The 12,738-nt window shown below is 40.4% G+C and overlaps 1 protein-coding gene across 1 annotated transcript; it reads right to left on the bottom strand.

Moving 5' to 3' along the window:
• Positions 1-8,061: 8,061 nt before the first annotated feature.
• On the bottom strand, positions 8,062-12,684 carry ZNF334 (zinc finger protein 334). The gene is given in 13 exon segments (XM_024746892.1): positions 8,062-8,147; positions 8,150-8,780; positions 8,782-8,930; positions 8,933-8,973; positions 8,975-9,061; positions 9,063-9,207; positions 9,210-9,239; positions 9,242-9,352; positions 9,355-9,765; positions 11,277-11,364; positions 11,366-11,418; positions 11,664-11,780; positions 12,648-12,684. Coding segments are annotated over 13 exon segments (1,986 nt in total).
• Positions 12,685-12,738: the final 54 nt, after the last annotated feature.

The raw sequence follows: 12,738 nt of genomic DNA, 5'->3' as shown, positions 1-12,738 counted from the left end.
ATAAGTCTCAGCGTCCCCTTCCTTAGAGAATGTCAGAAGAGTTCCTGCTTTACTTGGTGAGTTGGATAATTTGTCCACCTCCACTCAAAACTGGATTTCAAAAGTAATACACCGAAACTGTGGCTAAAACGGCAGATACACATAAATCTAACGAAGATTTGATCAAAGGAGAGTACTCATAATCTCCTCTCCCAGAAATGACCATGTTAGGTGATACCTTTATTAAAATAGGACCCTAAAAGTGGTGTGTTATTTTGACCTTGTCATTAAACAAGTGGTTAATAATTTTCTTATTCTTTTTGCATTTTTAGTTTGAAAATTTTCAAACTTAACAGAAAAGTTGCAGGAATGATTCATTACGAATGAACACCTGTGAAATGTTTACTTTGCACCAATTGTTATTATTTTGCCACATTTGCATTCTCTGAATTCCTCTCTCTCATCTTCCTCACCATTTGAGAGTAAGTTCAAACACGAACTGTCACCCCTAAAATTAGCATATATTTTCTAAGAGTAGAACATCCTTTTACATAACCACCACAAATCAAATTCAAGAAAGTGAACACTGATATACTATTATTATCAAATATGTAGACCATATTCAAATTTCACCCGTTGTACCAATAATGTCCTTTATAACTTTTTTTTTTTCTGATCTAGCAACTGATTCAGAGTCCTTACGTCCAGTTGTCATGTCATTTAGACCTCTTTCGTCTAGTTCCTCAGCCTTTTTTGTCTTTTATGATATTGGTAACTTTGAAGAGGACAGACTTGTTTTGAAGTGTTCCTTCATTTGGATTTTTCTGTTTCCCCACAATTAAATTCAGGTTATACATTTCTTGGCATAACATAATGGATGTTATGTTCTTCTCAGTAAATTACACCAGATAAGTTTCACACACATGATGTCAGTTTGTCCCACTTTTGGTAATATTAACTTTGATTCCGTGATTAAGATGATGTGCAGGTCAACGTACTTTTATATCAATTGTTTCTCTTATGCCAATAGTAGTAATAGGAAATAAGTTCCAGTCACAGTAGCAGTCAGTATCTAGGACTAGGTTAAAAAGAATTGGGCAGAACTTACACAAAAGAAACTATTACACTCTACTGTGTGACATTAAAATGTGAACGGAGACATGTCCTGTCTTCCTAGATAGGAAGACAACATTCTTTAACAAAATTCCAATCAAAATCTCAATAAGTTGAGTGATGTGGTTTCTTCCTTTAATTTTATTTTACTTTACAGAACACATCTAAATTTCATCTGGAAGAACAGAAAAACAAAAAAACCTAGGAAAAAAGCCAGGACTTAAAAAAAATCAGAATACCTGTATTTCCTATTAGATATGAATATGAATAATATTAACATAATATTCAAAAAGCTGCCTCTGGGCTTCCCTGGTGGCGCAGTGGTTGAGAGTCCGCCTGCCGATGCAGGGGACAGGGGTTCGTGCCCCGGTCCAGGAAGATCCCACATGCCGCGAAGCGGCTGGGCCCGTGAGCCATGGCCGCTGAGCCTGCGCGTCCGGAGCCTGTGCTCCGCAACAGGAGAGGCCACAGCAGTGAGAGGACCGCGTACCGCAAAAAAAAAAAAAAGGATTTTAAGGTGGAAGCTGATTGATAGTTGTGTTCAACTATATTTGATATTGTGCTTACCTCTTGAATCAATTATTGAGAGTGGGGTATTGAAATTTCCGACTACAATTGTGAATTTATTTCTCTTTGACGTTCTTTTTGCATCATGTATTTTGAAGCTCTGCAGGTGCATAAACAATGCTCCTGATTAATTGATCTCTTTATCATTATTAAACAAACTTACATATTTAGCATGTAGTTATGAATGGCTTTTTTTATTCCTTTGGTTAAATCCAAATTTTGTATGTCTGATTTTTTTCGCTTTCATTTGAAAAAAGTATTTCTTTAAATTTATTATTTATTTATTTATTTTTGGCTGCATTGGGTCTTTGTTGCTGTGCACGGGCTTCTCATGGTGGTGGCTTCTCTTGTTACGGAGCACGGGCTCTAGGCTCGCGGGTTTCAGTAGCTGTGGCGCATGGGCTCAGTAGTTGTGGCTTGTGGGCTCTAGAGCACAGGCTCAGTAGTTGTGGCACATGGGCTTAGTTGCTCCGTGGCATGCGGGATCTTCCTGGACCAGGGATCAAACCCATGTCCCCTGCATTGGCAGGCAGATTCTCTTTTTTTTTGCGGTACGCGGGCCTCTCACTGTTGTGGCCTCTCCCGTTGCAGAGCATAGGCTCTAGATGCGCAGGCTCAGTGGCCATGGCTCACGGGCCCAGCCGCTCCGCGGCATGTGGCATCTTCCCGGACCGGAGCACGAACCCGTGTCCCCTGCATCGGCAGGTGGACTCTCAACCACTGCGTCACCAGGGAAGCCCGGCAGGCAGATTCCTAACCACTGTGCCACCAGGGAAGCTCCTTTGCTTTCATTTTTGAAAGGGTTTAGCTGGGCATAGAATTCTGGTTGATAGCTTTTTGTTTTCTTTTTCTTTTAAATATTAAAGATCTTCTTTTTTTTTTTTTTTTTTGCAGTACGCGGGCCTCTCACTGTCGTGGCCTCTCCCGCTGCGAAGCACAGCCTCCGGACGCGCAGGCTCAGCGGCCATGGCTCACGAGCCCAGCCGCTCCGCGGCATGTGGGATCCTCCCGGGCCAGGGCACGAACCCGTGTCCCCTGCATCGGCAGGCAGACTCTCAACCACTGCGCCACCAGGGAAGCCCTTCCGTAGCATTTTAAGATCTAGAATGATGAGGGTAAAAGAAACACGTGCTAGTTTTCCATTGTTAATTAACCTTTTTAATTAAAAAATTTTCCTAGCAATTAACCCATTTTCATTTAGATTTCTTTATTACCCAAAAAAATAAATGCTAGAAATTATCTTTTTGTTAAACTGTGGGGTCATAAGTTTGATAGAGTCTAGGGTTATCAGGATACTAGAAAGTAAAGATGTGCTCATGCAATATAAGAATTTACTTGAGTGTGGTGTGTTTATACACAAAAGAATAGGACTCCTTTGCATTTCTAAGAATCTATGCCTAGAATACGTTTCAACAAATTAACAAAGATGTGTATATATGATTGTCCTTAGTGTTCTCAGCAACAACAAAAATAAACAGAACTCAAATATCCAAGTAGAGCACTGGCTCAATCAATAATAACCCTGTCATAAAGTAAAATATTAAATATTAGTAAAACTGATAAACCAGGTTAATATTTACTCATAGAGAAATCCCCAGTTTTGTTCAAAGTATTTAAAGTATAATCAATTTCACAAATTGCTGTATCTATAGAGAGAGATTTTAAAGGACCTTAGTGAAAATAAAACTTTAATCCTTGCTTAGAATTTCATGTGGCTCTTTTTAGAGTCTTTAAATTTTTCTGTTTTGGTGATTATAATTTCAACGAGTCATTTTTCAGTTACAGATATTAAGTATTTCAAGTTGAAAGAAATTTTTCACTGGATACACGTTGATCACTTAAATTATCCTTGTACTTGGAGAACACTTCTCTCTCATTCTTCCCCTGACAAACTCCAACTTCTCCTCCTACCCCTCCAAAGTCCTCAGTCACTGAACCCTTCTCTCCCTGCTACCCCACTAACTAGTGATCTCATTTGTTGTGATGCCTGGATTTAATTTTATTTTTCTCACACTGTCTTCCCATTAGCATGTCAACCATCACTGGTGAATTATCATGCCCTTTATGAATCTACGAATACCTTCAGGCAAAGCTCTCACCATGCCAAATATCAAAAACCTTCTACTTTTGTTCAGCATTATGAATGTGGTGAACGCAGCATGGCTTTTAGCTATAGATCATAACTTACTGAACACCAGCGAATTCACAAGGTAGAGAAAGCCCACAGATACGATGAAAATGCAAAGGACTTTAGGCATCCCGCATCATTTACAGTGGTCCAAAGAATTTACATTCTGGATAAACACCTTGAATGTAACCAATGTGGCAAAACCTTTAACAGAGCTTCAAAGTTTATTCAACATCAGTGCACACACGGCGGACTGAAACCCCACAAGTGTGATGTGTGTCCGAGGGCCTTCAGGTTTCTTTCATCCCTTATTACACATCAGAGATTTCATGCTGGCAAGAGATCAAATCTGACTCAGCATCAAAGAATTCCTCCACAAAAGAAACTCTTTGTCTGTACATTTTGTGGAAGGACCTTTCTCAGAAAAAATTCAACACCAAAAAACTCATACTAGAAAGAAATATTACACATGTAATCACTGCAGAAAGGACTTCAATCCATATTCAGTTTCTCTTACATCAAAGAGTTCATATTGGAGAGAGACCCTACAAATGTAATGATTGTGAAAAATCCTTAATAGCCAATCGAATCTTAAGAAACATCAGAAAATTCATACTGGAGAGAAGCCCTTTTCATGGAATGAATGTGAGAAGACCTTTACCCAGCTCATAGATCTTAATCGTCATCAACAAATCCACACTGGGGAGAAACTTTACATCTGTGATAACTGTAAGAAGACCTTTGTCCGTTTCTCAGATCTAACGCGACACCGAAGAACTCATACTGGAGAGAGACCCTACAAATGTAATGTTTGTGAAAAAACCTTTAAACATCAGTCAAATGTTATTAAACACCAGAAAATTCATTCTGAAGAGAGGCCCTTTACATGCGACAGATGTGAAAATACCTTTCGCTATTACTCTGACCTTAACCGACATAAAAAAATTCATACTGAAGAGAAACCCTATAAATGTAGTGAGTGTCAAAAGTTTTTTAACCATAGTTCAAACCTTAGTAAGCATATGAAAATCCATACTGGAGAGAAACCCTTCATATGTAATCAATGTGGAAAAGCTTTCAGTCTAAACTCTATAAACTTTCTTGACATCTGAAAACTCATAATAAAAAGAAACCCTAAGACTATAGAAGATGCAGGAAGGCACTTAGAAATCACTTACCTTTTACTAGAAATCAACAATCTAAACCAAAGAGATCAATGTGGAAAGGGTTTTAACCAAAGCCCATTCTTCTGCATGAATTCATCCTGTATGGAATATTTTAGAAATTTAAATACATGTTGAAGAAACGGGAAGATGTGATCAGAGATGTACTTTCTATATTATAATTGACTCAAATCTTTGAGCAAAAATAGTTAAACATGCTCAAGCAAAACGTGAAACTGAATAAGGCAGTTCCTATGATGGGAAGTAGGCTAAGCGGCAGCTCCAAGGGTGTAGTAAAAAGAACAGATTCATTTTGCTCTTTGTTCCTAATCTATTTTCACTGGGTGAATAAAGTCATATTTTTAATAGAGGTAGCTCTCTAAAAGTGTAAACTTTTGTATGGAGAGGATGCAACCCTAACCTAAGTGTAAATAAGGAAAACAAAAGCCATCTCTTTGGAATTAAAACTTCAGAGAAGAAGAAACTGCCAGTGAACAATGAAAAACAAAAAGTTGGTCACTATTTAAAAAACTAAAGGATAAAGAGTTAAGAGGGTAGACATGAGAAATCCAAAGGTTGTGGGTCAGTGGTGAGAAGATAGTTTCTGTTCCTGTTCTAAATGAAAACAACTCAGAGACGCCCAGCCTCCCCAAATTCTTGGACGTATATGGAGAACGAAGAGGAGATGGAGAGATTGCAACAATTCTAGGACTTAGATTCAGGACTTGGAGAATTTATTACTCCTAGTGTTATCTGTAATAAGTTGATTTCCTGTATTCCCTGATGACTAAATCATAAGTTTTCTAGTGCATGCTAATACTGGTGTGTAATGCTGGATACAATCAGGTCTTGTGTCAGAAATCTAGACTTTCCTGAATTGGTTCCCATAATCATTGGTGGCAGCTTAACCCTGTTCAGCCAAGTGGGATGGGCGTAGTCTAACAAGTCTCTTTAGGACTGGCCTCAATCCATAGAAAGTGATGGAAAGACAACACTGTTTCTTCGAGGGTCATCTTCTCAACTTTCTGACCTCTGCTTTCCCAGATATTAGAGTATAATAGTGGCTGCCACAGAGCTAAATTGTTGTAATCTCCAGATGTGGCCCCTCATCTCATGATCGTTCCTTATGTGCTTTTTATCTCTAAGAAAAGGTGTGTACATAAGTTCACTTTTTGCAAATAACCTATAAAACTATAATGTGTCTGTTAAGTTACATATGAGCTGAAAATGCAACTGAAATAAGTTTTAAAATGAGTGCAAAATAAATGTTATAAATACAGTTATAAAAATGTAAAATGGTTATTGGAATAAGGAGGGGGAAATTTGGCAATTACTCCTAATTCTGGTCCTTAAAATTCTGGTTTAGAGTCAAATTTAACAGGAATTATTTTATGTGCTTAAAAACATTAAGAATTTCCAACATGGCCCCTAACTGTAAAGTCTATATTATAAGGAGAAAAGAAAGAAGCTTAATAGAACAGAATAGCTTGTACTGAAAAGTCTAGTATTCCAAATTTGCTAACACCAGACTCAATAGAAGCCTAGATTCCAATAAGCAATGTCTAACATATTCTTTTTATATCTGTTGCTATGTTTCCTGGGAACTATCACTAATTATAAGCCAAAAGTGTCTAATTATATGAAAATAAAAAGGATAAAAGGATAGTCATTATGCAAAAGTTAGGCCATTCAAGACATTCTCATTGGCAAGTTTCAGCTGAAAAATCTTAATTTCCTATCGGATTTTAATATTAAAACACTGTTTAAGCAAATAATAGAGTTGTCGGTATGGTAAGTGGAGAGAGAAGATAGAAATGCTTATATAGAGGCTTAAAAGGTCATCTAAACACTAACACAGTATGCACAACTTCCTTTTTTTGCTTTTAATAATTAATTCCTTATTTAAATCCACTGTCACATGTTTGAGGACAGAATCCAACAGGGTGTTGTAGGTTGACATGAGTTGCTCCAAAAGATACACTGAAGTCTTAACCCCTGTGTGCAGGAAAAACTCAGTTCTCCTGTGTTTCTCCTTTATCCCACACAACCACCACATTCACACTTGTGACACCAGATGTGTGGGTTTTCTTCCCACACCAAGCAATTCTGTGATACTGTTGAGTGTCTTATAATTTAACTAATTTCTGACTATACCCACCTGGGGGTAGCGTCAGATCCCACAGGGTAAGGGTACAAGTCCCACAAGACTGCCCCTCAACCCCAACTTCAAATCCCAAGTCCAGGTTGTCACCTGTGCTTCTGACAGATTGGCTATAAATCAGAGGTTCCCGTGACCCTCTCCTAGAGTTTGATTAACTTGCTAGAGCAACTCACAGAACTCAGGTGAACAGTTTACTTGCTGTTTACCAGTTTATTATAAAAGGATATGATAAAGGATACAGGTGAACATTTAGATGGAAGACATGCATAGGGCAAGGTATGTGGGAATGGGCATGGAGCTCCTGGGGAAGCCACTCTCCCAGCACCTCCACCTGGAAGCTCCAAACCCCATACTGTTGGGGTTTTTATGGAGGTTCCATCATGCAGGCAGGATGTGGAACCAGGAGGATGGAATACAATGGTTAGTCCCCTTATTACCACCTCTGCAGATGAAGGGATTTGGGTCCATTACTAGAAGGCTATGGAGACAGAGTTAGAAGACAAAACCCAACCTGTTCAATCTGAGAATTTAAAGCACCATAAATTAGGAAATTATAAGCTACTAAATTATCACAGGAACAGTTGGTTTTGATGTGGAATGAAATAAGGTTAGATCCTCAAACATACTGTCACACAACAATGTGGAAAGGAACAGATTAACTTAAACATCATCTTTTTCATTATTTTAAAAGGGAGGCACACGTGGCATAATGTCTGAATTGTTGAACGTTTTCATGGTGCCTAGTGAATGTTACAACACACTTATTAAACACACTCTATTTTATTCTCCTGTGTGAGTTTTCTGATGTGATAATGAAGTTTGATTTATGGCTGAAAGTTTTCTCACATTAATTGTGTTTATACAATTTCACTCCTCTATGCCTATCCACAGTTTTAGCATTGTGTACATTACATGATTTGTTCCTTTGTTGATCACCACTTTCTTGGAGCTCATTCCTTATGAGTTTTCTGATGTAGCAGGAAGTTTGATTTGTGGCAAAATGTTTTCTCGCATCCGTGACACTCACAGGGTTTCTCCCTGTGTGTATTTTCTGATGTTCAGTGAGAGTCCACAGCCGATGGTAGGCTTCCCCACACTCGTTACATTCCTAGGGTTTCTCTCCCATATGAATTCTCCGATGTACTCTGAAGGCTGACTTATAGCAGGATTTCCCACGTTCAGCACATTCTTACGGCTTCTACCCAGTGTGAGTTCGCTGGTGTTGAACAAGGGAGAACTTCTGCTGGAAGGTTTTCCCACATTCATTACACTCGTAGGGTCTCTCTCCTGTGTGTGTCCTCTGATGGCGAGTGAGGGCCGACTTCTGGCAGTAGCTTCTCCCATACTCGCTACATTCATATGGTCTCTCCCATATAGTTCTCTGATGCTTGATGTGTGAGTTTTTGTTGATGGCGTGTCCACGTCCGTTGCACTCATAAAGATTCCCCTTTGTGTACACTCTCTTATATTCACTGTGGTTTGACGTCACAGCGAATGTTCTACCACATTTATTAAAGACACTGCGTTTCTCTCTAGTGTGAGTTCTGTGATGTATAGTGAGTGTTGACTTATGGCAGAAAAATTTCCCACATTTGTTACATAGGTAAGATTTCTCTCCTCTATGAGTTATCTAATGTGCCGTGAGGGCTGCTTTAGTACATAAAATTTTTTCCACACTGACTGCATTCGTAGGGTTTCTCTCCTGTGTGAGATCTCTGATGCACATTGAGGGTTGAATGACAGAAGGTTTTCCCACATTCTTCACATTCATTTGGTTTCTCTCCTCTGTGAGTTTGCTGATGAACAGCGAGGTAAGATTCTTGTTGAAGGTGTTCCCACATTCTTTGCATTCGTAAGGTTTCTCCCGCGTGTGACCTGAAATGTTCAGTGAGGGCTGACTTCCCAAAAAAGGTCTTCCCACATTCATGACACTCATAGGATTTCTCCCCTCTGAATTTTCTGATGCACGACAAGGGCCAATTTGTCAGTGAAGGTTTTTCCACATTCGCTTCATTCATAGGGTCAATCTCCAGTATGAATTCTTCGGTGTCGAGTAAGGTTCGTCTTTACACGGAAAGTTTTCCTACAGTCATTAGAACATAGGGTTTCTCCCCTGTATGAAATCTCTGTGTACAATGAGGGTGGACTTCTTAGAAAAGGTTTTCCTACATTCATTACATTAACTTGGTTTCCTTTCAGAATGTACCCTCTTCTATGTGAAGAGGACTGCCCTCTTGAAGCGGTTTTCCCACATTTTCCATAGCCAAAAGGTCGCTTCAAAGCCTGAATGTTCTGCTGTAGAATCAAATCTTCATTTTGACTTCGGGCTTTCCTAACTGGATTATATTTGTATTGTTTCATTCCAGAACGACTTTTGTCTTGCTTAGAAACGAGTTGTGTTTTCCCACATTCACCAGGAACCTTTTAAAAGTAGCTTTTCTTTGCAAGGATTACTTCTGAATTAGTTTTTAAATTGTTTCCACATGGATATCTGTAGGGTGTTTTTCTTGAGGGAATAATATTCATGCCCAGATTAAATGTTTTCTCAAATACAGTAGCTCTCTCTGTAATCAGTGTTTTATTGCAGAAGAATACAATTTGCCTCAAATGTTTGCCTTGGATTTCCTTGTCCTCCTTTAAGGCATCATCAGCTTCTAGGAGGGAGTACCATTAATAATAACTTGTGATCCGTGACACACTTGCTATGAAATGAGAGTTCCTTACAAATGCCTTGTTGGACTGGCCCAGCTCTTCAGGATTAAGGAAATGTCAAATACAAACATCTCCGACTGATTTGGGGGAAAGAAAAAAACAAACAATAGAAAAAAAGCCAGCCCACCCACACCAGCCTGTTTAACAGGATGAAAGGAAGAGGAAAGTAGCAAAGAATACGAGTACCTCTGCCATGGAAAAAGGAAAACAGTCACAAGGAACAGTAAGCACAAAGTATACTGCAAGTGTGTCTGACACAGTATTGAATAAGACAGATGAGACTCAAAGAAGCACTCAGAGACAGTGAGACCGGCAGAACAGACTTCAGAGAGATGGTCAGAGTTACAAAGAGACACAGAGGAAGGGGTGAGTCTCAAATTTTGCCAGCGACATGGGAACTTCAGAATTTGCACAAATACAAAGAATAGAAAGAAAGATTGTGGGCTGAGCAGGGCTGGAAGTAGGGTGAGGTAGGCGTGACCTCTAGGGCATCTGCACCACCCCAAGAGTGAGTGTCTTCTTAAGTTTTGTATCTGAGGCACCTTGGTTGTCTCACCCTAGTCCCCCCGCAGTGGGGCTGAGCGTGGAGAGTGAAACTGGTCTCTCAGTTAAAGGATGGAGAGAAACATGGAATGCAATTAGATTTGCAAATAGATTGTGTAAATCAAGCAAGATTTATTTTTTTAAGACTGACCTATGAATGTCTGAATATACAGCAAGTCTGTGTTAAAGGAAGGTGGGGTCAGGTAGGCAAAAGAGAATGCCACAGAACTAAAGTTCAGAGTACGCTAAAAGAGGGTCTGTATACCAGGGATGGATAACTTAGCAGCAAAAATCTTTATAAATTTCGATTAAAGAAGTACATTTAGGACTTCCCTGGTGGTGCAGTGGTTAAGAATCCGTCTGCCAATGCAGGAGACATGGGTTCGAGCCCTGCTCCGGGAAGATCCCACACGCCACGGAGCTCCGGGAAGATCCCACACGCCACGGAGCAACTAAGCCCGTGTGCCACAGCTACTGAGCCTGTGCTCTAGAGCCCGCGAGCCACAACTGAGCCCGTGTGCCACAACTACTGAAGCCCACGCGCCTAGAGCCTGGGCTCCGCAACAAGAGAAGCCACCGCAATAAGAAGCCCACGCGCGGTAACCAAGAGTAGCCCCCGCTCGCCGCAACTAGAGAAAGCCTGCACGCGGCAACGAAGACCCAACACAGCCAACAATAAATAAACAAGCAAACAAATAAATAAAAATTAAAAAAAAAAGAAGTACATTTATTCGGGGACAATGTTTTTAAGTATCTATAGCAGGACAGTCATTTGCCCTCAATTACTTCCCTAGGTCTGGGGCCTATAAAAAGCGATTCCTGAGGAACATTGCAAAGATGACAACTACGCTCACTAACCACCATAGAACTCTCATTTCCACTGGTTTCCACCTGCTTAGTTATCACTCACCTGAGTAGTTCTGACTTGAGAATTCCTCTACTGTCCATGGTTCTTCTCCTTGCTCCAGTCTGAAGATCACATCTGGTTTGCTAACGTTGATACCCTGTTAAAATGATACAGAACTTGGACCAAGCCCTTTGGACTTTGGGGACTTGAAGGATGAAGAAAGACAGCTTCAAAAGCTGTGTGATGAAGATGTCCAGCAACAGGTCATTAGAGCTAGAACATTCAGGAGAAGGGTGGAGGGAGGGCAGGGAGCAGAACGCTAACATTGCCTCCAAGGGTTTAATCACCTCCCCCCGACGCTCAAGGCTAAGTAATGAAATTCAACATGTTTTTGCAACACAGAGCAAACACATCTCTGGGTAGTTACACAGGGAAGCTGTACTTACCCACTGAGATGCGGTTGTTCTCCAGCATCACATCCCTCTACAGGAGCCTCTGAGCACGGTCCAGGTGCCGCCACTCCTCCTGGGTGAAGTCTGCAGTCAGGTCCTTGAATGAAACCAATCTCTGAAAGAATACGTTTAATCTGAGGTGAACAGAAGCCCAGTGGATCCCTGGGGTGCCCCCATCCTCCACTTTGGAGACCACTGTTGTGATCATGGAAATCCATAAAGAGATATTTGTCAGCAAGGACTATTAAGATTTGTGATCAAATTTGCATTTTGGAAGCAATGCTCCAGAGCATAGGGGTCTGCACACTACAGCCTGTGAGCCTAATCCAACCCACTAAGACCCAAATCCGGCCATGCCCATTTGTTTGCACGTTATCTATACTGCTGTCACACTACAGCAGCTATGCTGAGTTGATTTGACAGCGACCATAGGGCCGGCAAAGCCAAAAGTAGTTATTATCTGGTCCTTTACAGAAAATGTCTGCTGTCCCCAACTCTAGAAAAATGGGAAATGGATTAAAGATCAGATTAGAGAGGAAGAAAACTAGGATGCCATGGTGAGACATGACCACAGGCAGCTCTGGTAGGGGTGGGAAGGAGGGAATCAATCCTCCATGATGAGGAGCCAGAGGGGTTGGCCACTAATCGGTTGTGCATGGGAGATATAATGTGCAGATTATTTTGTTCCAGATCATTTTGGTAGCATCATATGCTGAGATTAGGAATACAAGACAAAACCAAAAAAACAACTGAGCATGGGAAACTGACGCATTGCTGTTTCAGATGCCATGCTCCAGTCTGTGAAGGATGCAAGTAGAGATGTCCAGTGGGCAGTTGGATATTTGGTTCTGAAGCTCAGAAGAGAGAGTGGTGACCAAAAGCAATATTAGAAGGCATAAATAACGGGGAAGATCTCTATGGACCAATATGGAGATTCCCAGGCTATATTGGTAAGTGAGAAGGAGTATCTATCGTATGCTACTTTTTATGTAAGAAAGGGGATGTAAGAAAATACACATGTATCTGCTTATGTGTACAAAAGGAAATACAGAAAGGGTAGACCAGAAACCAAA

This window comes from Neophocaena asiaeorientalis, unplaced genomic scaffold (genome assembly GCF_003031525.2).
Source record: "Neophocaena asiaeorientalis asiaeorientalis breed wild unplaced genomic scaffold, Neophocaena_asiaeorientalis_V1.1 scaffold132, whole genome shotgun sequence".
NCBI classification, from domain to species: domain Eukaryota; kingdom Metazoa; phylum Chordata; class Mammalia; order Artiodactyla; family Phocoenidae; genus Neophocaena; species Neophocaena asiaeorientalis.
The sequence above is the reverse complement of the archived record's forward strand: the minus strand, read 5'-3'. Positions and strand labels throughout refer to the sequence as shown.